Source organism: Triplophysa rosa, linkage group LG1 (assembly GCF_024868665.1).
Source record: "Triplophysa rosa linkage group LG1, Trosa_1v2, whole genome shotgun sequence".
In the NCBI taxonomy this organism is placed as follows: Eukaryota; Metazoa; Chordata; class Actinopteri; order Cypriniformes; family Nemacheilidae; genus Triplophysa; species Triplophysa rosa.
In genome coordinates, this window is record NC_079890.1 from 13,533,987 (window position 1) to 13,561,689 (window position 27,703).

General features: G+C 40.2%; 1 protein-coding gene across 9 annotated transcripts in view; it reads right to left on the bottom strand.

Moving 5' to 3' along the window:
* Positions 1 to 27,703, bottom strand: part of dysf (dysferlin, limb girdle muscular dystrophy 2B (autosomal recessive)) — a 98,739-nt gene that overhangs the window by 58,284 nt on the left and 12,752 nt on the right. For 5 of the 9 annotated variants that reach the window (XM_057349835.1, XM_057349450.1, XM_057349750.1 and 2 more), the window contains exons 2-25: positions 25,192 to 25,247; positions 25,020 to 25,111; positions 20,195 to 20,300; positions 19,205 to 19,319; positions 18,669 to 18,886; positions 17,963 to 18,091; positions 17,814 to 17,876; positions 17,658 to 17,708; positions 17,398 to 17,428; positions 17,095 to 17,210; positions 16,847 to 16,973; positions 16,664 to 16,767; positions 16,488 to 16,556; positions 16,359 to 16,402; positions 15,070 to 15,152; positions 14,320 to 14,352; positions 13,888 to 14,003; positions 5,502 to 5,615; positions 5,212 to 5,389; positions 4,716 to 4,840; positions 938 to 1,044; positions 663 to 858; positions 319 to 465; positions 67 to 198 (exon numbers count right to left, since the gene is read on the bottom strand). In XM_057349835.1, the coding sequence (XP_057205818.1) occupies positions 67 to 198; positions 319 to 465; positions 663 to 858; positions 938 to 1,044; positions 4,716 to 4,840; positions 5,212 to 5,389; positions 5,502 to 5,615; positions 13,888 to 14,003; positions 14,320 to 14,352; positions 15,070 to 15,152; positions 16,359 to 16,402; positions 16,488 to 16,556; positions 16,664 to 16,767; positions 16,847 to 16,973; positions 17,095 to 17,210; positions 17,398 to 17,428; positions 17,658 to 17,708; positions 17,814 to 17,876; positions 17,963 to 18,091; positions 18,669 to 18,886; positions 19,205 to 19,319; positions 20,195 to 20,300; positions 25,020 to 25,111; positions 25,192 to 25,247 (2,552 nt within the window). The remainder of the gene's footprint in view (positions 1 to 66; positions 199 to 318; positions 466 to 662; positions 859 to 937; positions 1,045 to 4,715; positions 4,841 to 5,211; positions 5,390 to 5,501; positions 5,616 to 13,887; positions 14,004 to 14,319; positions 14,353 to 15,069; positions 15,153 to 16,358; positions 16,403 to 16,487; positions 16,557 to 16,663; positions 16,768 to 16,846; positions 16,974 to 17,094; positions 17,211 to 17,397; positions 17,429 to 17,657; positions 17,709 to 17,813; positions 17,877 to 17,962; positions 18,092 to 18,668; positions 18,887 to 19,204; positions 19,320 to 20,194; positions 20,301 to 25,019; positions 25,112 to 25,191; positions 25,248 to 27,703) is intronic. The other 4 variants (XM_057349980.1, XM_057349909.1, XM_057349601.1 and 1 more) reach the window with 2 other exon arrangements.

Here is a 27,703-nt window from a genome sequence, read left to right on the forward strand (position 1 = left end):
ATGTTTTAATTGAAATTAAACAGTAGGTATAAAGCTCTACAGTATGTGCTATAATGGTCCACTCACAGTTTCTGCAAACACAGATAGTTTGCCTTCTGCAAACTGGTTGAAGAACTTCACATCAGCATTGAGTCCAAACCAAACCTTCAGTCGGATCTGAGCTGGGATCTTACTGTCTCCTCCCTCATCCTGCGGATACTGAGCACATATTATAAATAGATACAGAGAAAATATATATCAATACATCTATTAATCCTGTTTCATTTGGCATTTACATGTATTATTAGTGCATGCCTTGCCTCCAAATAGTGTATTTACCTTCATGAAAACTGTCTGAAGTTGGCCACAGTGTTTACCACAGTAACCATTGGAAAAGAGAACCTGATGGGCAGGGATTCTGTGGTAGGCCACTCTTTTGTCTCCCTGAAGCATCCAGATTATTATATCTGGCACACTGTTCTGAGGCTGAACGACAGAAAGACAAAAAGACAATGAAGACAAGATAAAATGATTGAATGTGATGAAATTACTAAAATGAAATATGCTAAGAAACAAAAATAATGTTTTTTTTATTCATACTCATGTCATCCACATAAGCACCACTACCCTGACTGAGACATGAAAGGATTTTTGACAACATTTGTATTATCTCTATCATTCACCTCCTCAGCGAGATGGCGTAGCCGCAGGGTCCAGTCCTCAGCCTGCTCCAGCACTGCACTCAGTTCAGTTTCAGGGCCGTGTTTGAGTGCCAGTGCAGCCTGCACAATCTGCTGCATATTAATCTTTCTCAGATTCCTCAGAGCTTTATCCAGCTGAGTCGCACAGGACCATTTGTTCAGCTCAGGGAGCTCCTCACTGCATACACACAGAAGAAAGCATTAGTCTGGCAGAGCATGTCTGGTATACCTTCACAAACAATTGAGTCTATCAGAACCTGCAGTCAGCTATGACATCATCAAGCAGCTGGACAACCCTCTGCTCCACTTCCTGTTCATCACTTCTTGCTTTCAACTGCAGCTGGACCTGCTCCAGATTTGACTCCTGTTACAAACATCAGAATATGCTTTATTCAATGTGTTTCATTGAAAATAAAACTATTTAAATGTTAATATGCTAACACTTTACAACAAGGTCCTGTTTGTTAACATTTGTTCCATTTCTGTCGGTCTCTCAACGTTGTCGACAGAATGGGGTTTGACTTGAGAACCTATTATCTCTGACTGACTTTGAAAAGGCCAATGAAATTGGCAAATGAAATTTGCATGCCGGTCTCTGCCCCGGATATCCGGGTATAAAAGGAAGACGGCGTGCTGCATTCATTCACCTTTTGTTCTTCGGAGCCTTCGCATCTCTATGCTAATCCTACTGCTTGAAAATTGCTGAAATCTTAAAACGCGGTACAGCGGATTGTCCCTTCTCTCAGCGACTTCCCCTGGGCGTCTCGGCAGTACCAGAGGTGTTCTAAAAGAGCAAAATTCCTCACCGTGGCATGTCCCGCTGTTCTCGTGGATGCAACACCCTCATCGAGGAGGGGGACGGACACGACGTCTACCTCAAGTGTTTGGGTATCCGGCACGCTGAGGCGGCATTTGTGGATACGTCCTGCCCGCACTGCTTTGGCCCTGCCATCTGCCACGGCGAGCGGCGAGGGTGATATGGGGATTACCGTTAGCCTCAATCCGTCAGCCACAGGCTCGCGGGCCGTTCACGCCCCGTCTCGCTCGTCTGACCGTTCCTCAATAGGCGGTCCCACCCTGTCTTGTTCCTCAGCCACGTATTCGGAAACGGTACATGATGAAGATGAGGTGTCACTTGCAGCATTGGAGGGCGACCTTCTGGCATCTGACCCAATGATTCTCTGGAGCTCCCTCCCTCGGGAGGTCGAGCCCAGGAAGAGACGGACGTTGAGATGTCAGCCATGCTTTCCCTGGCTGCCGTGAGCATTGGGCTGCAGTGCACCGCACCGCCTCTCCCCCAAAGCTTGCGGTTGGATACTTGGTACCTCGGGTCTGAGCGCAACTCCAAGCCGCGCTCGGCGCCGGTGCCATTTCTCCTGGAGGTGCATAAGGAGCTTAGTAAGACCTGGAACGCCCCCTTCTGAACTAGCTCTGTCGCCCTTACTTCCCTCGACGGCAGGGCAGCTAGGGGCTACATCGACGTGCCCCAGGTGGAACGTGCCGTCGCGGTGCATTTATGCTTGCATGGTACCAGGTGAGGCCGGTGGGGCGTACGCCTGCGAAAGCGCCTTCCCCCTCCTTAGGTGGGTCAGTGTGCTATTCCGCCTCTCATCTTCCCCCACTGGGTGAAGAATAGGCATTCCATCCATCACTAAGCACTTCATGGTGGCGGGCTGGGCGGAGCAGCCCTGCCCCCTTAGGCTGGGGATCAGCTGAGTTATCTAGCGTATAGCTCTAACCGGACCTAGTGCTCCACACGTAGTAACCCCCTCATCAGGGTGGTTCCGTCTGATGTATCCTCATGGTCTGGTTCCCATGTGGTAACCTGTCATGGTTCTGCCCCATCTTGTCTTGCTTTTCTTGATCTTGTGGCAGAGCCATGGCAGAACCTCTTGTTTCATGTGGAGAGTGGCGTTTTTGGCCCTTTTGGCTTGCCATACTCTGCAGGTCTCGTCATTGTTCCTGCCCTCTTGTTTCCTCGTTAGTGATAATTATTAGTTCATGCCCGCACCTGTCCCCTCTTGATTTGATCCCTTATTTAATGCCCCTTTGTTCTCTGTCCTTTGTTGGATCATTGTACTCTGTCGTGTTTCGTGTGGGTGAGTTCTTGTCCTGTTAAGTGTAGCTTAGTCTTGTGTAATATGTTGTAAATGTTATCTTTAGTCTTGTTTAGTGTAGTTAGTCTTTGTTCTTATTATACTCTTGTTTTACTTTTTTGTTTTGTGTGTTTTATTATTTATTAAAAGTCTTGTTTAACCCCTTACCCGCTGTCTGCGTTTGGGTCCTCTCTCCTTGTGTCCTCACCACCCGAGAATCACAACAGAGTACAATGATCCAACACAGGACAGAGAACAAAGGGGCATTAAATAAGGGATCAAATCAAGAGGGGACAGGTGCGGGGCATGAACTAATAATTATCACTAATGAGGAAACAAGAGGGCAGGAACAATGACAGACCTGGAGAGTATGGCAAGCCAAAAGGGCCAAAAACGCCTCTCTCCACATGAAACAAGAGGTTCTGCCATGGCTCTGCCACTAGATCAAGAAAAGCAAGACAAGATGGAGCAGAACCATGACAGTAACCCATGACCTCCCCTAGGTGGGTCTCCACCTCTTGCGGTACTCCCTTACAAGTCCGCACATTCCTCCCATGAGTTCTCCCCTGCTGGCGAGACCATGTTGGTGTCTCCACTAAACTCCTCTCTGCGGTAGGAAGTGGTCTCTGTAGCGCATTTCCTCAGCGAGGAAATAGCGCTTCCCCAGTGGCCCTTACGGTGCCGGGCAGCTTCTCGCCGTTAGAGAAAGTAGGCCTCCGCCCGTGACGGCTGGTGGCAGGGGCTTCCCATGTTTCTTAAGCTCTGGGACCCCCTACCTCTCCACTGGACGGTTACAATTTCGCGCTAACGCTTACGTCTGACACGCCCTGGCCAGTCAGCGTCGCTTCACTAGAGATTGTGACGTGGCACAACGCCGTGGCGTTTTCATTGGAACCCCATTCTGTCGACACAACGTCGAGAGACTGACAGAAAGGGAACGTCTAGGTTACGTTTGTAACCTCTGTTCCCTGATGGAGGGAACGAGAAGTTGTGTCCTTCATGCCACATGCCACTCGCTGCAGCAGTCAAGAGACGCTCCTCAGCACAAAAGGTGAATGAATGCAGCACACCATCTTCCTTTTATACCCGGATATCCGGGGCGGAGACCGGCATGCAAATTTCAATTGCCAATTTCATTGGCATTTTCAAAGTCAGTCAGAGATGATAGGTTCTCAAGTCAAACCCCATTCTGTCGACACAACGTCTCGTTCCCTCCATCAGGGAACAGAGGTTACAGACGTAACCGAGACGTTAAAGGTCCAATGTGTAAATTTTTGGAGGATCTACTGACAGAAATGCAATATAATTTACATAACTATGTGTACAGAGGTGTATAAAGACCTAACATAATCAAGGTTTATGTTTTATTACATTAGAATGAGCTATTTCTATCTACATACTCTTTTGTATGGGGTGCACTTACATGGAATTTACCATGTTTTTTCTTCAGTAGCCCTAAACGGACAAACTGCTGTACAGAGCGCGTTTCGTAAAATATGTATCTCCTTCGGCAAAGAAGTACAAACGTGACGATATCTTAGTCCTGTGTCAGCCACCACAGTGTTTCGAAAGTCAGTTAATAGAAGTCGTGCCTCGGCGGCCATGTTTGCAATGCCTCTGGGCAATTAAACAGTATATTTCCTATCAATAAATAAACCTGACATGAACTGTACCATAACTTTGGTTTGCTAAGATTGGTTGCGCTAAAAATCTACTTTTTCAAGGATGCTTCATCTACTGTGCATGCGCACAGGCTGGCAAGTGCCTCACGAGAGCCCCGCCCCGGAGAATCGTCAGTCAATATTGATTGACGATTGGCTCGTTTCACTGGAAGGCAGGACTTCCTTCGCTAGAGCAGTCATATTGAGCGTTGCATTCCTACCCATTCACTGTAATGGTAGTGGCGCATCTTGTTAATATTAATATTGACATTACTCACCAGTCTGTCGACTATGCTAAGCAGCATGTTTAGGGCCTCTATGCGAGGACTGATTTCCTCCCATTCTGAAGACAAGACCACCACAGGTTTCACATTTCCCCAGGGCAGGTAGTAATAATGACAACCTGTAATGCCATTTAAACCAGTGGAGCTGAAGTTAGAATCATGAGGTTGGTTCACTTTTTATACAATAATTTACTAGCATGTTTATTGACTTCAAATACAATAGGTACTATCAGACTCCAGCTAATTTGCTAATTTCTCCCCCTCAGATTTTCAACAAATAATTACACATTTTTTATTTCTAAATAAAATGTATTTCTAAATCACAAATACATTATACATATACATTTCATCTATTTATTTTTGGCTCTTTAAAAAAACAAGGAGCAGTCAGAGAAAACCTGAGGGTGTAATCCTTCACAACAAGTGTATTTTGAGATATTCTACCTAAAACGGTTCATTTTCATATAATAATCAACAGGTGGTTTCTCACCGTCAAACACAGCCCTGCTGAACTGAGTGGTGGAAGCCAGAGGCAGACAGGTGTTGTCAAACTTGTTGCCATAGTTACCAATACTGACTTCAAACTGAACAGCATCATCCACATCCTGAAGAAGAGTGGCAGAGTAGAATGCAGCAAACAGAGAGTATTTCCTCTTTCGCATGAATTTCTATGAGACAGAACAAACAAAAGTCTCTTTACCTCCATTAAGTGACATATCCCAGTTCACATAAGTCCAGGACTGATGCTGTCCTCACAGAAAAGACTGACTGATCTCTTACCTCCACCACCAGAAGATCATCAGAGTGTATGTCTTCAACCTTTTGCTCCACCTGATCAGAAAGCTTTGTTATTAGCTCCAAAAGCATGCGCCCTCGATAAGCCACACCTTCTCCCTACAACACAAAAAAAAACAGACAGCACGAAGTTGACCCTCATCTGAAACAGAGGTAGTCCACATTTTTTAAAGAATATTAAATAGTGTATTATTTGGGACGTCACTTTGGATAAAACCGTCTGCTAAAAGCATGGATGAAACAATGGTACTTAATCCAGTCAATCTGCGCAGCGCTGTGTTAAAGGGATAATTCATCCCAAAATGAAAATTCTGTCGTCATTTACTCATCCTTATATTGTTCCAAACCTGTGTAAATTTCTTTGTTCTGCTGAACACAAAGGAAGATATTTTGAAGAATGTCAATAAGCAAACATGTCTCGTCCCAAATTGAGATTGCCATACTACTGCCACAGTAGGGGAAATAAGTACTATGGGAGTCTATGGGGGGTGAGATCTGTTTGGTTACTGACATTCTTCCAAATATCTTCCTTTGTGAAGAAATGTACGTATATGGGAAATGAGGCCCGGGAGCTTTCTGACTCCAGAACCCCACCTCCCCGTCCCCCCAAACTCGCCATCCACTACCCGTCCCCCCCCTCAAATAAAACGCAACCTACTTTTAAACCGCGAAAAGTGAGTAAAGACATTGTTGAAATAATCCATGTAAGTGCAGTGGTTTATCTTAAATTATATAAAGCAACCATGATGCTTTTTGTGCGTAAACAAAAAAATACCAACAATTTACTGACTCATGTGTTTCCAACGAGCTTATGAGACAGTGCATCTGGGGACAGCCACGCGCATGTGCTGTGCTGACCCCGGATGCACTGTATCGTGAACGTGCGTTGAAAACTAACAAATAAGTCAGGAAATTTTTGAATATCGTCGTTATTTTTGTTTGTTTGCGCCCAAAAAGTATCATGGTCGCTTTATATAGTTTAGGCTTATTATTTCATGTCATGATCTCGGTCACTCGGGTTCCCGTGTCCTGCCTGTGTGTGTTCTGTTGTGTGTCGAGCTCGTGGCGCCTCTGTTTTGACAGCTCACCATGTGCTCGTTGCTGCGTCACTCACCCCGCCCCGTGTCTCCCGTTTGGTATTTCTCCACTCACCGTCTTCGCACTCTTTCACCTGTAGCGTATTCCCCTTGATTAGCGCCCGTTCATCTACTATCTCTCCCGCCTGTTGTCACTCATCCTTAGTTAGCTTTTCTATTTATTTCCCTTTGCTCTGCTGTCTTGTGTCAGACCGTGCATGTTGTTTTGTCAGCTCTGACTGCCCAGTTCTAGCGAGTCTAGGTCTGTCCTTAGTCCTGTACCTCGTCTTAGCCTTGCCGAGTTTCGAAGCGTGTTTATTTTTCGCTTCTTGTCTGACCCAGTTTATGATATTTTTTTGTTCTCTGACCCGCAGCAGTTATTGGCCGCCCGGACCTCGATTCTCATGGCATCTGAGCTCTCGGCAGTTCAGCAGCTTCTCCCTGACGGGTGCAACTTCTCTCTACTGGAATCTTACGGGTCGATTAATTCCCCGAGGACTGTTTTGCTGCCATTGGTGTCTTGGACTATTTGCTTTGCTCTTGCCTCACTGTTTTCAATAAAGACCCTGTTAACCCCGCATCTGAGTCTGCCAGTCTGTGCGTCATGACAATGTATTTACTCACTTTTTGCGGTTTGAAAGTCGGTTGCGTTGCAGTCTGGGCGAGTCAGAAAGCTCCTGGGCCTCATCAAAAGTATCTTAATTTGCATTGAGAAGATGAACGAATGTCCTAGGCTTTGTCGTACAACTTGAGGGTGAGTAATTCGTAGCAGACTTCAATATTTTCGGAAAATTTGAGTTTTCCTTTTTAAATGAGTAGTTCACCTCAAAAATGAAAATTGTCATTAACTCACCTTCTTGAGTACACTCTAAAAAAAAAAAGGGTTCCTTTAGGTTCTATATAGAACCCTGGGGTTCTGTACTTGGCAAATAGAACCTTTTACCAAAAAAAAGGTTCCATGTAGAACCCTTGGAGGGCAAAGAACCTTTTTAATAAAATGGTTCTATAATTCATGTTTTGTGACTGAAGTGTAAACTAAAGATAACACAATAATTATAGACCTACACAACACATTTGGTGTCAAAAACAAGAGTCAACGAAATATTAATATTGTATTATAATATTAATATAAAGTGTACTGTTTATTTCCTGTAAGCTTTTTTATGCAAGCATAATACATTTCCTAATACATTATTGTTTGCCTTTTTGGTAAATCATTTTGTATATCCAGGTGTTTTCTTTATTTTGTACCATATCATATTGTCAATGTTTAATTTAATCCGAAGGGGGCATTAAAAACAAATAATCGCAAAAATGCCCTCTGGTGGCGTATTATGTGTTGCACCATCCTTGAATTCCTATTGGTGGATTGGCGAAGATGAACCTCGAGACAGTGACAGTTTATTTTTAAAACTGAGGAGTCCGCCATTTCTACCCGTTCATACCCTCGGGTAAGTAAAGTTTTTACATTTTTGAAACTATATTACCGAAATATTTAGTATAATAAGTTGATATTTATATTTGTTAGAGTAGCCCTAGTGTTAAATAGTTATACTAAATATAATATTTACCTCAGTTAAAAATACTGCTGGTAACGTTAGCACTGACGGGCTTCGTCAGCCGTCGGGTCAGAAAGTGCTGTTAAACTGATTTTGCTCCTGTTTTTAATGAATTAAGTTACATTTTCCCTTTATTTACTTGTCATTGTTAATTAAATTGTCAATATAAGACAGCTGTGTTATAAGGCGACGAGATAGACAGAAGCGTAATTTCAATGAAGCGCGTGGTCGCTGTTCGTTAACGGTAAGATAACGATAAAAGCAAACCGGGTGGAAGACGGAGGGATATGATATGTGAACGTTTGTCACAGTTTTATACATACTCCGTGAGTATTTTTTCACAGGCCTATGTTAACAGGTGTAGAAGTTCTTAAGTTTGGGCCGCGGCCCGCACGGTCCATTTTCGTGCTGTCAGGCTCCTCCAACCCTGATCAAACTTAACTGCCTGCCTGTTACTCTTCAGTAATCCTGAAGATTTTGATTAGCTTGTTCAGGAGTGTTTTATTAGGGTTGGAGCTAAACTCTGAAGGAAAGTGGACACTGCTGGCCACAGCTGAGAACTTCCCGCCGGTCTGCATTAAAGCTGTACGATTGCAGTGCTCTGCAGCGTTCGTATCCGCACCGAGTCTGCGTATATGTTGGTTACTCAGAAATGTCAATTTTTTAAATGAAATTTCACAAATGAATTGCAAATGGAATAGAAAATATGATCCAGATGTCTACTCTATTTCTAATCAAGTTATTTTATCATGTGGGATTCAACGCCTGGAGTCATTTTGATTACCACGCACACTATTTTTCTAATTGAACATTTTGTTTCGGAAAATACATCACTATAGTCAATTGCAGCCTCCAATTCATGCTGACTTTTAAGTAACTTGTTTGTCTGATAGTGTGTAATTTGGATATATGCACCTGAAGTAAACAATTTTTTTGTGTTTAAGATGCTGCATGAAATGACAATGAGGTTTGGAACAGACTTGGCGAAGAACATGGAAACATCTCTAAATGAAATGGCCCCAAACATCATCAGGAGTGCAAAAGAAGGAAGTCAAAGGAAACTCTATGCCAATCTCATTGGACCAGCAGAGGAAACCACAGAAGGTAACTACATCATATTTGTTCCTTGCCCAGTGTAAAGTTGCATTATCTGCACTGTCAATGTAAACATTGTAGCACCTATAAATTGTATTAGAGAAAATGTGAAATAATTTTAGTATTATTAAAGTTTACCCAAAAATGAAAAATTCTGCCATCATTTACTCACTCTCTTGTCATTTCAAACCTGTATGACTTTGTTCACCAGAACACAACAGAAGATATTTCGAAAAAGGCTGGTAACTGAACAACGACGGTGCCCATTGACCTGCATTGGTTTTGTGTCCAATAGAAGTAAATGGCTATCAGCGTTGTTCAGTTACCAACGTTCTTAAAAATATATATATTTTTGTTTTCTGCTGAAGAAATAAAACCATATAGGTTTGAAATTACAAGAGAGTGAGTGAATGAATTTTAATTTTTGAGTAAACGATCCCTTTAGTTGATTTCTGTACCTAATGTACAATAATTTGTATCTGTTTGTAGGTCTTGTTAGGAGTGCTGCACTCATTTTATTGCCAGCATTATTTAAAGAAAACGCCAGCTTCCTCTACAGTGTAAATATCGTAAGTATAGTCTTCTGTAGTTTTATTTACATTTGAGTCACTTGACTTTAAATAAAGGAACGGTTCATGTTTGTTTTACAGGAACCCAAAGGTCCTACACCAACCATAGTGTTTAACGGCTCTCCTGATACCCTCAAAGCTTAAAGTGTCAGCATTATAATGGACAACGTGAACATCATAAGAGAGGCAGACATTGACATGACACAGGCTGTGGAATGCCTGTTTGCGGTCTATTTTCTTTTCAATGTTCAGTTGCCATTAAGAACACAATGACTTTTATTCAAAAATATTTGCTTAAACTTAAGTCTCCTCACGACACAAGAACACCAATACCTGTACTAAAAATGTACAATCAACTTGTGTAAATTGTAGTGCTATTTAATATGTTTTAATTGTTCATGAATTGTTTTTATCTGCATTGTGATTCTTTTCCTCATTTCAGAGATGCATAAAGTTAAGTACTGTACTTAAACAAGCTTATGTATGTTTATAAAAAAAAGTGAATAATTTAAACAAAATGGTTGAATGCAATGTAATTAAAGTGTAAAGTTTAGCTGTTTAATACAGGGATGCAATTTTAAAATATGTGTTTGTTTATGTACATGCAGTGCAAAAACAAGCTTATGCGTATGTTTATTAAAATGTGAAAATGCTTAATGGAAATTATTAAAACTAAATGGTTGAATGTAATGAAACATTTTAAATGTAAAATAACAAAAGTTTTTCTGTCTAATACAGAGTACAGAGATGTGATTTTAAATTATATTTATATTTTTGCATAAAATGAATAAATATAAACTTTTTGAATTGTCTGGATTGGCTATAATTTATTATCAATAATAAATAACTCATAATAATAAAGAACCTTTAATGGTTCTATAAAGAACCATTTAGCTTGGATTCAATGAACCATTTGGGGTTCTTTTTATTGAACCCATTAAGTTGGTTCAATATAGAACCATTTTGGGGTTCCATATATGAAGCAGGTGATAGAACCATTTCTGGTTCTAAATAGAACCATTTCTTTTAAGAGTGTACTACTGCAGAACACAAAAGAAGCAATTTTGAAGAATGTTGGTAACAGAAAACCGTGGGTCCCCATTGACTTGCATTGGTTTTGTGTCCTTGCAATAGAAGTGAATGGCGACAAACCGTTTTGATTCAGTTCCATTCTTCAAAATATCAGAATTTTCATGACAGAATTTTCATTTCTGAGAAATACTACTTTAATGGGGAAATCGCATGAGAAATTTAACTTCACTTGAGCTTTTGACATCAAGAAGTCTTCTGCAAGGTTTATACCTTTCACATGTCACCATCTTTTAAAAGACATTTTATGCTACGGAAAAAGCTGTAAGATTGCTTTATTTGTGACTTCCACAGATGTTTTTAATAGCGCTGTCAATCGATTAAAAATTAATCGGATTAATCACACATTTTCTGTGATTAATCACACATAACAATACTTTAAAATCTACTTTTACATTTGAATAATTTCACATTTAATCTTCAAATTGATGTAGAAACAACATATTTCTTTAACAGCGTCATTTTATTAATGAAAGAAAACATTTTGATATTAGTACTGTAACTGATGTCTCTTTTAAATTGATTATTTTAACATTAATTATAGCCATTCAACAATATAATTGAGAGCTATCATGAAATCTACAGAAATTGAAGGAAGTTCTCAAACACTTTACAGTCTTTAATGCTAAATTATAAATTAAATGCAGAAGAATTCTCATTAAAGCTACAAAATCACATTGATTTCTTCTTTTATTTTGTTCTTTGATTAACATTAGTGACAGGAGTCACAGCAGCACGTTTAAGAGCGTGGCCCCTTTAAGAGCTGTCTCAGTACGCAGATCTGACCGTCACCGCACTCCCATTTTCACAACTCTTTGCATTCATTTAAGATTTTATTTTAGACTTTGAAGTCTTGCTTAAGAAAATGCTAGACGAAACGGGCTCTCTGACATAATCTTGTATGGTTTTATCCATTCAAGCACGAAAGAGAACTTAACACGGATGCGCTGTCTGACAGAGATTCACCGACGCAGCCTTCAGCCCGTGACTGTTTACACCAGACTGGACCTCGCGTTGCGTTTTGCGTTAGTTCAAAGCAACTGTTTAAAATCGCGCTTAATTGGTTTAAAAGCCTGTAAACGAATAAGAGCGTGATTACATAATGTAACGCTAGACAAAGAATGTCAAAACAAACTGATAGTTAATTGCGTTAAATATTTTTCACGCGTTAATTTGAAAAAATTAATCGCATGTGTTAACGCGTTAACAGCCCTAATTTTTTATAATATTGATGTTGGTCCTGCCCACTGGCGTGCAGTCTGAGAAATGAATGAGGTAGCGGTTTACAGTAGTGGCGTTTACATGGACCATTTTTTTCCCGATTTTAATCGTTTTTAAAGTCCAATTCGAATAAAAATGCTTCATATAAACACCTCAATCGTACTATGGCCAAAATTACATTCGGATTGAAAGGTGACGTCGAAATGACAATCATGTAATGACGTATAGAACACGGTGCTGTTAAAGGAAATGACTGTTGCATCTGTGTTGATCGTCATGTCATTATAAAATTCTTTCTACACTTATTTCTATATCAATTCAAAAACAACTGTTACATCAAATAGGATGATTTTACGTGCATCTGTTATTTTTTGTTTTTCATAGATGACTTAAGTAGGCTACTTTACTTTAGTGCATCAGCATGTAAAGACATTACAGGTATTTCTAGTTGGTTATTCGTGTCTAAGTCATTAGGATTCAGATATGTTACTTTTATTATTGATGGTCAAAGTTATTTTGACTTTGTTATAGCGCAGGTTTAACTATTTTGTTGATGTTTGTCACCTGCAAATTTACAGAGAGTTGTTTAAATGTTTAAAAATGTGTACTTTGATAGTAACATACTGTAGCTTATTATTTGGTTAAATAATTTTACAGTTTTTTAAACACCTCCATGACATTTTCAGACAAACATTTTGAAATTTAATTTTCCGCGAATCGATGCTTTTAAGAGAAATATCCATATTGACAACTTTATTAACGATAATATCTATCTTTCGTTATCGGAGCCGAATTTAGGACATGCCCACGTCATTTGGGGGAACGCAATCCTCTTGTGCAGGCATGGCTGACGGAATTAAGTCGGTGTCCGAAATCGCCCCCTGTGTACCCTCATACACTATTCCCTACATTAGTTCACTAATATAGCCCACTTTAAGGAGCGGGTAAAAACAGTGAGTAAATTCGGACACTGGAAGCGCAGCGGGCGCCATCTTATGCTGAGACGCGGGAATTAATTCAGCGCGAGCCTCGCGATAGATGGCTAGCCGTGAGTGTACATCGGTTGTGCACTCGTTATTATGAAGCATCATGGGATTGAATGAGTGCACTCAATAATTTCCACTATGAATTCGGACACCACTAAAAATGGATGTCCCTTGAAACAGTGCACTATATTAGGGTTTCGGGGGCTATCTCGGACACAGCCTAAGATTTCTCTTAAACAAACGCATCGATTCGCGTCAGAAGGCCTTTATTAACCCCACAGAGCTGAGTGGAGCAGTTTATTGATCGATGGATGCCCTTTTTGAAGCTTCAAAATCTCATCCACTATTTACTCCCATTCTAAAGCTTGGAAGACCCAGGATACGTGGTATTACAACTCCGACTGCATTATTCTGAAAGAAGAAAGTCAAGTACAAATAGGATGCCTTGAGGGTGAGTAAAACATGGGGAAATTTCCATATTTGGGTGAAATATCGCTTTAAGGTTTGTAATGTTGAAAAATTAAAAATTGAGACTGTGATTCACAGCGATTCCATAGAAGAACCATTTTTGGTTCCACAAAGAACCATCTCTTTCTTACTTTTTATAATCTGAAGATCCTTTTTTAGCCACAAAGACCGAAAGGTTCTTCAGATGTTAAAGGTTCTTTGTGGAACCAAAAGGTTCTTCTATGGCGTCGAAGTACCTTTTTTTGCACCTTTTGTTTTAAGAGTTTTTAAGAATCACTTTGCATTATTCGTTTTTATATACATCTCACCTTTCCAAGATTCAATGCCTCATGCGGGTCTGAGAAGGCGGTGAATTCTCTCGGGCTCCCATACAGATTGATGTAACATGGGCCAAAGGTCGGCAAAAAGCCTAAATTGTCATCCACTTAATGACACAAAATAGAGAGAACCTCAAATAAGACAGAAACCAGCCTATAAGCATTAAACATGCATTTAAAATGATAATAAATGAAAGTTTAACCAAATAATCATGCAACCATTTGCTTGTTGAATTCTACAGAAATTCTTTGTAACAATAAACACCTTAACCAAGAACCAATAGGATTAAAGCTACTACTAACACCTACAGCAACCCTTTTCACATCTACCAGCACTAGTTTCAAGTTTACTCAGACCAAATCTGAAGCTTATAGGTACCGGAAGGGAAACACACACATTTAATATCAGAGAGACACACATACTGGTACTGTGGATGCTCCTGGAAGTAAACTCATCTGAATGCACAGAGAAATACAAGATTTGAAACAAAATAGTAAAGATGAGGATTGAAAGACCAAATAACTAACGCAAGCAGTGTGCTGATGCTATATATCAGTGTCATGCGCATGCCTTTATTAAGAGCCGTCTCTGTAACCAACATACAGTTAAACTGGAAACTGCACTTACTCCTTGCAGCCCACAAATTAACTAAGATATGTTAGCCACACTTAGAACCTGCTAAAGGTTCTCTAACATTGCTTCAAAACTCCAACATTGTCATGCCAAAATCTTGTTCTTCCTTTTTCACCTCCTTGACAGAGCTTGGATGCTAAATTCTTTGTCTACTTCAAACTACAACTCACAAGCCAATGTCACATTCCCCACCACGCAGTATCATACTGTAACTTTAATTCACAGCAAATTCATTAATGACATACTGTACATTAACAGCAACACCAAGTGCTACAAAGGACACCAAACCGGTAAGTAAACAACTATAAGAAGTCAAAAATGTTTTCACACTGAGATCGGTATAATGCTTTGTTAGTGTTATCTATTATGTCACAAACCAACCCAGACCACTACACAAGGCTGCATCAATGTAATATTATTCAACAATTTACAGAAACTGAAGTACAATTCATTAAGAGTTTAAAACAAATGATTTACCACTACAACTACACAACAGCCTAGCATCACACATTGTGGGTACTCTAAAAAGCATAGCTTACCTTCAATTTCTCCTCCGGGGGCTGAGATTTTGGACATGCACAAGTTTGTAGTTCCAATGACATCATTGTGGCTGGCTCGATCCCTACATGAACAAGAATTGCATATAACAGCGGTTTTATGACTTTATGAAGTTTTGATGTGTTTTCATGGAGTTATTGAACAACGTGTGTTTTGGCAGCATGGAAGTAAATTTCTTCATCTTATGTTTTTTTTTTTATTTCTCACTTGGTTGTACCAAATCCAACCTTATATTGTCTTAATCTTTGTTGCCTAAAACAGCACAATATTGAAACATGTCAGCCACTCCTAGCTAACTGTTAACTAGGCTTTAAAAAATGTTACAGCAGGGTTAGGTGTTACAATTAATCCCAATGTGTAAAATGTATACAAAACAATGAGATGAAAACATCTGTAAATTCCATCAATCGAAATCATAACTGAAATGACAATATTAGCGAGAGTAATTGACAATTGACAATTATGATTTTTTTGTTTATAATATGCAGCATTTTCTCATAAATCTATATATGTGTATTGATGTATAATAGATGGATGGTTATATGAGGGATGGCTGGATGATAGATGTGTAGATATCTGTCTGTTATAGACAGATGTACAAACAATATCCACCTGTAGTTTTTAGACGGATTAATATTGAGTTATTTGTGTTTGAACAGAATTTTCTAGCAAGTGTTACAACTAATCCTTTGTCTGTTACAATGAACCCCACCCATGGGGTAAATTGTAACGTTTGCACTTCTGTCACTTATGCTGTAATACACTCTTAAAAATAAAGGTGCTTCAAAAGGTTCTTCGATGCCATAGAAGAACCTTTTGGTTCCATAAAGAACCTTTAACATCTGAAGAACCTTTCTGTTTCACAAAAGGTTCTTTGTGGTGAAAAAAGGTTCTTCAGATTATAAAAAAGTAAGAAAGAGATGGTTCTTTTAAGAACCTTTGGCTGAATGGTTCTTTGTGGAACCAAAAATGGTTCTTCTATGGCAAAGCTGTGAAGAACCTTTGAAGCACCTTTATTTTTAAGAGTGTAGTACAAGAGCAGTATGTTCTTAAAACAAACTATAAGTGTTCATTTGTAGCAGAGCTGTGTATGTTGCTTGGGTAAAAATCGGATTAATCAAGCTTAAATATTTTTCTAATGATTGAGACATAACCAAAAAGCGTTACGTTCAACCCCGCTCTCGCCTATCATTTGACATACACAATATAATCTACCTGAAGTAAAACTGTTGATGTTACATAAATGTGACAGAATTTAAACCTGACTCACCAATCTAAAATTCGTATCCTCATCTTTTCACACATGGATGGAAACTGGAGTGAAAAACAGACTGTTAATAGATTGAATGATGGATTTGTTTGGCAGACAGTTGTTTAGTGGTGTTGGTATGTCTCTTACTCTGATGGGTAGCGTGAGACTCTGGTTCCACTGAGGGTTGGCATTTTTCTCCAGAATCTTAGTACCGATCTATATATATGCAATTATAATACCATTAATATAATAAAATAGTATAATACTGATCCAGTATCTGAATAAATGAATAACAATGATGCTTTAAACCGGAAACTATGTACCGATTTTCCTGCAAAGTTGATCTCCACCAGTGGATCCACAAGGTTCTTTCTATTGGACTCAAAGCCAAGAAACTGTTTCACTCCGTCCATTAGAGCATCATCCACTGTACCAGGAAGAGAGAGACGAATAACAGTCACAAACAAAAAAGAAGAACCAACACATACAGACAGCGTGCTACTTACTCTGAGGAAAGTCTTCTGCTCTGTACACTCTGATAGTAAAAGCTGCTCCTCTTAGTGTAAGACCAGCTGGTCTCAACAAGTTCCCCTCAATATCCTCCTTTTCTTCCAGACCCTCTTTCTTATCCATCTACCACACACACATTTAAGAAGCATTTATGAAAGCAAAAGTTCATTTTTTAAGAAAACAACCCCTATTTAAATAAAACAAAATAGCTGGTAACTGTCTATAGTATATATCTATCACTCACTGGAGGCTCATCTCCGGCAGCCAGCACACATAAACTGGCCTTCAGATAACCCCTGGCCCCTGCCGACAGATCATCCGGGTCCGCAAGCAACAGCCATTTCCTCAGAATAGCATGTTCTGTTCAATGAAATAAAAAAACATGTTAAAAATGTCATGATAAAAAACACTGGAGTGTTTCCTTTATAACAATTTAGAAGACATGTGTTTCTTTGAATCCTAAAACTGACTTTAAATGAACATGACAAATCCAGACCCAGTGATTTATATATTCTGAAACAAATTAAAAGGGTGCAAGGCCACTTACTGTGTTCATTGTAGACCGTGCCAACATCCAGCTGAGAGTCAAAACAAAAAACACAGAATCAGAAAATTGCAGAATCAGCACTATTATTAGCAAAGACAACATTTAGAGAGAAAAAAAAACACAAGAACGGGACCAGTAAAGACAACAAAAACAAAGAAATTCTGGAACTCATTGCAAATCAGATGAAACCTCTAAGATGAAGCGATTAGAAAAGGATACAGAAGAGATGAAGGAAAAATAAGGAAACAAAGCAAATGTACCTTGAATTCACCAATGACAGAGTCTTTGCGTAGTGACCTGGAGTCAAATACCTTAAAATAAACATGGACAACATGTGCTTTCGCTTACCTAAAACATATTTGGATTTAGAACATTTCAGTAATAATGATAATAATCATGATATTAACAAAACTTACTGTTAGAAATATGGGTTCATCAAAAAGATCTGAAGGTTTCTCAAAAAAGTTCAAAAAGAATGTCTGAAAAAGACGGGCTCATAATTAATATCGTTGCAATGAAAATATACTCTGAGGATCTACCAGTGAAATGGCTGAAAAAAAGATACCTCATCAAAAACAGGATTATTGCCCTTTTTGATGCGCGTTCGCTTTGTCTGGCCTCCAACCGTAACTTTGACAACAGGTTTAATGTTAACACCAGGCAGCTGTCTTCCCTCGATGATGCGCAGACGGATCTGCAATTAAAATACTTATAATGAAGGAACGTTTCTATATTTATGTAATTGAAACCACTGAGAAATGCATGTGCTGAATTGACTATGGCATTATGAAAGAAACTAACACTAACTACCAAACTTTTCTTTAAAGAGAAGCATATGAGAATGCCAAAAGCAAAAATATCTTAGTAATTAGAAAAAATGTGAATTTAATAATTACAAATCAAATTTAAATTAAGCTGTAGTTATTCTTGGATCTGCTCTAGTTTCCATTGCTCATACTTCTGGTTTATTATCAGAAGAACATAATTCTTCTGTAAGTTTATAGGGAAAATCAATGTGTAGCAACTTGTGCCGCCACAAGATGGCAATATTTTCAAACCCGTCAAAGAAGGATAAAATGGGTCTAGTCAGGGATTTTCATGTAACATGGACATTTAATTAGAGAGTCAAGCAATGTAAGTACATTTCGTGCGTAATTAATAAACAATATGGAAACATGTCAGAACAAACTACACTCACAGTCACAACAAAGCAGAATGTGGATAAACTGGACACAAACACACAACAAAACTAAAATTATACTAATACACACCTGGAGGTCCTGTGGTTTGTTGGACAGTGGCAATTTGTTGCTCTGACGCTTCTTTTTCTTTAGGCCGTGGTTAAAGTTTGGAGGGGCTCTCTTCGGTGGTGCTGTGGGGATGCCGATGTCCTGACCCTGAGGTCCTGGAACAGGTTCGGGCTCCTCCAGCACCTCCATCATAAGCATACTCTCAGTGTCCTCCTCCCCCATAGTGTCCAATGAGAACACTTCACATACACACAAAACCAACATCACACACACGTCCGCATAATAAACACAGCTGGACACAACCTTTAATGTCCATATATGAAAATATCACAAACTTTTTATTTTAGAATGAATATTATAGCAAAGAGTTATATCTTTTCAGATGAGTCATAATAATTACATACACTGCCGTATATATTGTGTGCAGTTGGTTGAATCCAATTATGGACTTCATTGAGGATGTCAACACAGACTTTCTCAACAAATCAAATATCATTACATTTGAGTATGAATTGAGCTACAGTATATACTGTAGTGTGCTATGTTCATAAACAAACCTGTAACAGTGTCTAGCTCTACGGGGGGGTGTTGGGCCTCTGGCTGTGGAGGAGGCTGGAATATGGGTGCCATCCCTGGAGGAGGGATGTAGGAAACCTGCAGGGTTACTGTGGCCTGACAGAGGAAACAGAAAATATCATCATATGTGCAGTGCAATAATGTGAAATTCAAAAGCTATTATTTATCTAATAATACCCTAATCATTTTTAAAGTTTGTAAAAAAATAAACTTCAAACAAAGATCTTGGGTGGACTGAGAAAAACATGCTCCTCGCTTGAGTTGTTTTTTTGAGATGAGACCGGCGTCAGGGTGATACCTTATAATGTACTTTCCTGCAATTATTTCCAGGTTTAGCTATTTCAAGAGCACACGGATGCAAAGGAGCTAAGAAAACTAACTCCACCTTTCCCTCTCCTCCTTTTTGCTTACCATCACTTAATGCTAACCTTCACACATACATAAACACACACAATGGCAGGAAACATCTGTCATTAAGTGAGAAATAGCCTAGTAGTATTTCTTAAAAACTCTTTCCTAAATTATAAGAGATGCAGGGGCGACATGAGTTTAATTTTGTTGACTAAAGGGCGGTAAGGGCAAAAGTGGGTTCTTCTATAGAGGTGGGTATCTTCTTATGTTCCTGTTTTAAAAACACACTATTTATTTAGGTTTACGGGGGCATGCATCAGATCAAACCTTCCAGGATCTCGTTACTAAATAGGATTTACGGAAAATAGGGCCTAAGACATAAAAACCGCATTGTATTTGAGTGAATGTGTGATTTTTTCAAAAGTCAAAAGAAAAGTGATGCTTTTATTGCTCTGGAAATTTCTCTAACATAAGCAGTACTGAATGCAATATGTGCATATGAAGGTCACAGACTGTGCCTGACTGTGCCTTCATCAGTCATAGTCAAAGTAAATGTGATAGAAGGGCAAATCAGCTCTGAAAACAGAGAGAAGAAGAGAGTGAGAATGACAGAAACGCACCCCTGTAATATTTCTTTTGGTATCGAGCAGAGAGACAGTAAAAGTAGCTGCTAGGTTTGGAGCATTGAGCACATCACGAAGAGCCACCCGACATTCCCCCAGAAACCTGTGCAGACACATAAGGAGATTTGTTAACATCTGACATGCTATTTAAAGGCCATGGATTAACATTGCATGCCATTCTGTGCGTTTTTTTTTTGTAACACTTTACAATAAGGTATTTATTAACTGTCATGGCTCTGCTTCATTTAGTCATGTTTTTCTTGGTCCTGTGGCAGAGCCATGACAAAGCCTTTGGTTATGTGTGGAGAGAAACATATTGTTGTCCTTTTGACAATAATATACGTTCTCTCCAATGTCTCGTCATTGACCCCGCCCCTCTCGTTTCCTTGTTATCTTTCCCTGAGTGTTTTATTACCCTCACCTGCCCTGTGTCTTTATCCCTCGTTTGTCTTTCCTATTTAATGCCCTCATGTTTCATTGTCCTGTGTTCGGTCATTGTGTATGGTGTGCGTTCTACATTCGATGTGGATTACGGTCCTTGTACCTGTGCTTCTGTGTTCTGATGTTTCCTGTGTTTGACTGTTCCTGTTGCCATTCATCTTTTATAGTAAGTGTTAGTTTAGTCTCCGTCTAGTGTTTATTAGTCTAGTGTTCAGTGAGTCTTCGTGTGGTGATTTATCTTGATTAATTTCTCGTCCCAGTTTTGTACACCATCGCGGGTCTTTTGTTTTGCCCTGTTTTGTGTTATTAAAGTCTTGTCTGTTAAGCCCTCGTCTCCCTTGCCTGCCTGCATCTGGGTTCTTCCCTAGTGTTTTCATGACAGAATGACCGAACCAAAACGAACCCAGCAGGCGGCTCCCAAGGACGGCAAGGCGTCGTCTCCCCGATCCGGCCTAGCCCACTTGCTACTGGAGTTCCGTCAGGGGAGTTTTGGGGACCAGGAGTTCGCCAGAGCATTCTCGGCGGTGGCTGAGGCGACCGGGTTCAATGATGCGGAGTTGAAGACGATCTTCAACTGCTGCCTCACCCGGCGCCTCACACCGCCGGAGAAGAGGCTGCTGGCTCCTCTCAGGTTCGCGGATATGGTCAGGTACGTGGCCAACCGGGATGATCCCGGGAGTGGGGTTCCATTTGGAACTTCCGCTCCACGGTCGAGCTTCCCGGGGGGTCTCGTCCTGGCTGCCGCTGCCCGGGGGGACTCAGTACCCTCTGGCTGGAGCTCCACGGTTCTCGGTTCCCCTGGCGGCGACCATGGCAAGTGGGGAGGGAAGGACTCGGGGACAACATCTGGGGGTTCCCCCAATGCTGAACTACCTCCGGTCCCCACGGGTCCGCCAAAGATGGCTGCAGACCCGGCAGTGCGGAAAAGGAGGAAGAAGCGTCACGGGGGAACGTGCCGTCCAATGCAGCCGGCTACCACTCCGGTGCAGCCGGCATCCAGTCCGGTGCAACCAGAGATCCGGCCGGCGGTCGAGCCGGCGTCCAGTCCGGTGTCCAAGTCGATGTCCAGTCCGGTGTCCAAGTCGATGTCCAGTCTGGTCCGGTGTGGCCGGCGTCCGGTCCGATGGTCCAGCCGGCGTCCGGTCCGGTGCAGCCGATGTCCGGTCCGGTGTCCAGTCTTGTGTCCAGCCCAATGTCCAGTCTTGTGTCCAGTCCTGTGTCCAGTCCGGTGCAGCCGGCATCCAGTCCGGTGCAGCCGGCGTCCAGTCCGGTGCAGCCGGCGTCCAGTCCGGTGCAGCCGGCGTCCAGTCCGGTGCAGCCGGCGATCCAGCCGGTGGTGCAGCCGGCGATCCAGCCGGCGTCCCAGCCGGTACAGCAGCTGGTCTTCCAGCCGGCGTCAAGCCCTGTCCAGCCGGCCTTCCAGCCGGCGTCAAGCCCTGTCCAGCTGGCCTTTCAGCCGGCCTTCCAGCCGGTCCCCAGTCCGGCAGCCAAGCCGGCCCCGGGGAGACCCCCAGGGTCAAAGACTGTCACCCCCAGGACTCCTCCTAAGTCCCCCAGGACTCCGCGCCCTCGAGCGCAGCCGGGGACTAAGACTTTTTCCCCCAATCTTTTTGGTTTTCCCCCCATGAACCCTTGTTTGGCCCCACCCCCCCCTCCCTTGTTTGTTATTTTTATTATCCCACCCCAACCCTGTGGTCTTGTTGTCCTGTCTGCCCCTTGTCATGTTCACCATGTTTGTCTGGTTTCTGTCACTGTCTCAGTCGGTCTTGTCTCGTCCGTCTACCCCTTGGTGAGCACCTGGAGTTGCTCATTAAAGGGGGGGCTTCTGTCATGGCTCTGCTTCATTTAGTCATGTTTTTCTTGGTCCTGTAGCAGAGCCATGACAAAGCCTTTGGTTATGTGTGGAGAGAAACATATTGTTGTCCTTTTGACAATAATATACGTTCTCTCCAGTGTCTCGTCATTGACCCCGCCCCTCTCGTTTCCTTGTTATCTTTCTCTGAGTGTTTTATTACCCTCACCTGCCCTGTGTCGTTATCCCTCGTTTGTCTTTCCTATTTAATGCCCTCATGTTTCATTGTCCTGTGTTCGGTCATTGTGTATGGTGTGCGTTCTACGTTCGATGTGGATTACGGTCCTTGTACCTGTGCTTCTGTGTTCTGATGTTTCCTGTGTTTGACTGTTCCTGTTGCCATTCATCTTTTATAGTAAGTGTTAGTTTAGTCTCCGTCTAGTGTTTATTAGTCTAGTGTTCAGTGAGTCTTTGTGTGGTGATTTATCTTTATTAATTTCTCGTCCCAGTTTTGTACCCCATCGCTGGTCTTTTGTTTTGCCCTGTTTTGTGTTATTAAAGTCTTGTCTGTTAAGCCCTCGTCTCCCTTGCCTGCCTGCATCTGGGTTCTTCCCTAGTGTTTTCATGACTATTAACATTAGTTAGTGCATTAGCTAACATGAACCAACAATGAACAATACTACTTCAGCATTTATTATTATTATAATAATTACCAATACATAATTAAAATCAAAAGTTGTGTCTGTTAACATTGGTTAATACATCATAAACTAACGAATAATTGTATTGACATTAACGAACATTAAAAAGGAATAATAAATGCTGAAAAACTAAACTGTTCATTGTTAGCTAATGCATTTGTTTGTTAAAAAATACAACACTTTATTTTAAAATGTTACTGTTTTTCTTAAAGGTGCTGTGTGTGATATTTAGGAGGATATATTGACAGAAATGCAATATAATATACATAACTATTTCGTTAGAGGTGTATAAAGACCTTATAGAATAAAGCATTATGTTTTCATTACCATAGAAGGAGCTATTTATATCTCCATGTTGGCCATGTTGTCTCTACAGTAGCCCTAAACGGACAAACTGCTCTACAGAGCGCATTTTGTAAATACGTTATCTTCTTCAGCAAAGCAGCAAAAACTTGACCTTTTTTTCTCTCTTTTCTCTTGTTTATGTATATTGATGTAGTAAGATCTGTTATATGTATCCCCCTGTATGTTGTTCATCTTGTGTTGTTTGTAAGTTTTGTGAAAGCAAAAAAAACTCGACGACATCTTTGTCTTGTGTCAGCCACAGTAGTGCTTTGAAAGGGAGGGGGTGGTGTGATCTGTTGGTTGCAATTCACAACCTCACCTCTAGATGTTACTAAAATCACACTGCTCCTTTAAGTAAATGATTGGTACACATGAGTGAAGCATCTGGCCCTGTGTGATATTTTCAATGTCTGGCCAGCATGTCTAAAAATGGCTTTTTATCTGTTTTCTGTGGCTCAGATAAGGAATATATGGCAAAGAAGAGACACAACAAACCATACTGACTCACTTCCTGTGAGTGTTTCCCTCCATCCAAATTGCTCTTCCTTCCTTTTTTCCATTTTCTGCTATAACTATTCTTCAGATCATTTAAGTTGTATTTTACCTTGTTTTGTGTGTTGCTCATAAAGCATACAAAGATGATGCTTATAAATACACTTTTTCATGTCATATTTTTATTATTTATATGTATTTTTGTGTTTAAACCATGGACTTTGCAACCTAGTTACTTCAGCTGAGAACACTAATGAGTCACATCCTATAAATATGAAAGCTTTGAATTAATGTTCTAAAAATAATTTTGCAGATCTAGGTCGAACCATTTATTTGTCCATTAATTCTTCCACATAATTTATAATACATTTATTCTGATGAACATACAAGTAATTTAAATTAATGAGAGGACCGTGATTAACTGTATATAGATTCTCAGCCAACGACTAGCTGCATAACTTTTTTCATTTTCAAAATGGACCTAGGAATAATCTTAATGAATTGATGTAATGTACAAACAGTGACATATTTGTAAACACCTAGACATGCCAAATGAATAGTGCAAATATGATTTTGCCTACTTTGTATTTCTAAGAAACTTTTTTGTTTTTATTTCATATCAGAGCAATTTCATAACATGCAGCTACTGGCCATTTAAATAACTGCCTTTGGGAACAATGAGGATAAGGGAATGCCTAGCACATTATAAGTCTGTTTACCACATCCCGTACTAATGCCACTAGTAATTTAAACAATGAAGCATTCAAAAAATTCTGCAGCGCTCCCAACTGAATTGTTGAGCAATTGTTTGCCATGATCAGCAGGCAATGTAACTGCTATTCGCAGTATTGAGAGGATTTCTTGTTTGACATACACTTTGGCCACATTTACACAATGCATTTTTGAAACGTTTATGCAATAAAAACACTGTATGCATGCCAGGCCAGTGGATGGCAAAGAAACACAAAGTGCCTGCGCACATACAAAAACCCAGATTTAATCCAAAAGTGCTTTTTAATAACCTTGGTCGAGAAAGAGAGAGAAACTTCACCTATTTCTGCCCATCTTCTCATGGTCCTTGACGACAATATGAATCTCTGCTGCAGAATCTAAGGGCACACCCTTCAAGTCCCACTCAAAGCCCTACGAAAAGGAAAATAAAAAAATTGAATAACGGCAGCTCTATTAAACACCTCATTCTGTTAAGTTTAATGTAAACCAACCTCATTCCACACTGGGTTGACATTATTTTTGATGACTTTGGTCTTCTTTTTCACCCCTGCAGAAAAAAATATATGTTATGGTAAAAAACATATGTACACTTCACATGTTAATACTCAAACTAAACAATATTGTCAAAAAAAAACTTTAATCAAAAGGGGCACAGTGATGCTGAAAATGGCGTTTTTGTCTTGTAATGACAGCATCATTATGTATGTGCACTCTAAAAAAACTCAGTAAAAATAGGGCACAATATACTGTATTAATTTTTTACAGTTGTTTTACTCGTATTTGGCATTTTGCACTGCATTAAATTACATTTTAGCATTAATGGAAATGTCCGTAAAATAAAGGAAAATGTACTGGTAATTTGTAATGTAATGAGTAAATAAATAAATAAAAATAACAAAAACCTCTATGCAAAGAATGTTTTTTACCTAGGGAAATGGTCTGTCAGATAGGGCAAATGAGGCCAGTTTCTGACATAATATTCCACATCCACAGTGGCCAGCCTCCAATAAAACCATGATGAACATGTTTTCAGTAAGAGGAAGAGGAACAATGGATACAAACTTCCACTTGACAAATACACATGAAATATTTCCACAGGGACTCAGATTAAGTATAATTTATTCAGACATTAAGTCTGTCCTCTGAAGGACACCATGGCCAGGTTTCACAGGCTTACCTTAAGCCAGTACTATGCCTTAGTTAAATTAAGATATTTAAGTCACTTTTATAAAAATGCCTTGGACATATTTTTTAAGATATGTCAGGTCGAGTTATTTTCAAATTAGAAAACTCAAACATTCATTTTAATCTGGGGCTAGTCTTAAACCTTGCCTGTGAAACCGGCCATTCATAGTTGATCTATTGCGCAGACCTAAGAGTTGATTTTTAAAGCCCTTTTGAAAAATCTTGATATTCACACAGATTTCTATCCATGCAAACTGATAAAATGATTACCATCCTGTTCTGACTGCAGAAGTGAAGAGGTGTGAATAAAGCAAAAACAAGCTTCTTTGGTAAAGACTGAGTGGCATTGTGGGAAAACCCTTTTGCTAGCCAGTGCAGGCCTGAGATAGACCTGAAACCCTTACACAAACCAAAAGATTGAGGAAAGGGGCAAAGACTGGCCTGCCATGACCTCCTCAGCCAGAGTATGAATAAAACTAACTGGAATGTGAGCATTAATCAAGTTCTGTGTGTTTTGAACACACTAAGACACTACAATCGATGGACAAACTTTCAAAATAGCAAGTAAACAAAACCTGAAGTAAATGTCGTAGATATATATAACTAGATGCCTCATTCAAGTGCTCCAGACACGTAGACGTGTCTGTCATCTTGGAACGGTCTACTGACGTCACTCACATTTTGCTAAAATGCCACAACACTGCGCAGGCATGGCCTTGAAAATCACAGGGATTAAATTCCCCAAAAATGGGATACCCTTTCCTTGTTGTCATGTGTTAATAATAAAATGTTTGAGTTTACACAACATTAAGTAGTTTTCATAATTATATACACGTATAACTATAGTTGCAAATGCAGGGTTGCCAGATCTGAGTAACAAAATCATTCATCACTTGCTCAATGTCGGCAGTCCAAATAACAGAAATGAACTTTGATAAGTAAAATCTTAAAATTGACCTTCTCCTTCCACTTTTAACCTGGAGAAAAAACAACCCGCATAATCATTTAAAAGTAGACCAATACCGTCGGAGCCGATAGCCTAGTGGGCGGTGCTCTGACATGTGGTGCAGTTGCGCATCGGGCGACCCGGGTTCGATTCCCGTCTCGTGGTCCTTTCCCGAACCCACCCACTTCGCTTCCTGTCCTCTCTACCACTAAAAGCTGTACAATTAAAGGCAAAAACGCCAAAAACAAATCTAAAAAAAAAAAAAGTAGACCAATTCCACGGGAAAACAGCAGACTTGGCAACATAGACCTACTCACAATTTTCCAATATGGCGGACGACCTGCGTATAGCGTCCCATAGAAACAGCTGCTAATGCGGTATCTAGTTATAGCCTATAAATCTCTGGTAAATGTAATGTTACTGGAATAAGGCCTGGGCCTGGTTGCATAAACTGCTTAGACAAGTCTTACAAGTTAGTCACCTAATTTATTTCTTTAAGACTGGTCATAACTTCTTCAAATCAGTTTACATACAAAGGTAGATTGGGCTAATTGAAATATGAAAAGTATGACTGATTAGTCCTAACTAATTGCTAGTCTGTGAGAATAGTTGTTAAGACACAGTCTTAACTTAGCGGTTATGTTTATGCAACTGGCCACTGGTCCTTTTTCAAGCATAGTCCTGTGCATCTTACCAAACTGCACAGAACTATGCCAAGATCATGCAAATCACATGTACCTGGTGACTTGGTCCTGAAACATTATGCTAGCAAAATTTTACAATTGTGTAAAATTAATTTGCCGTACTGAAATACTGAATAGATTTGTAGATAATATTATGAGTATATTATGAGTATTTTAAAGAATTTTACA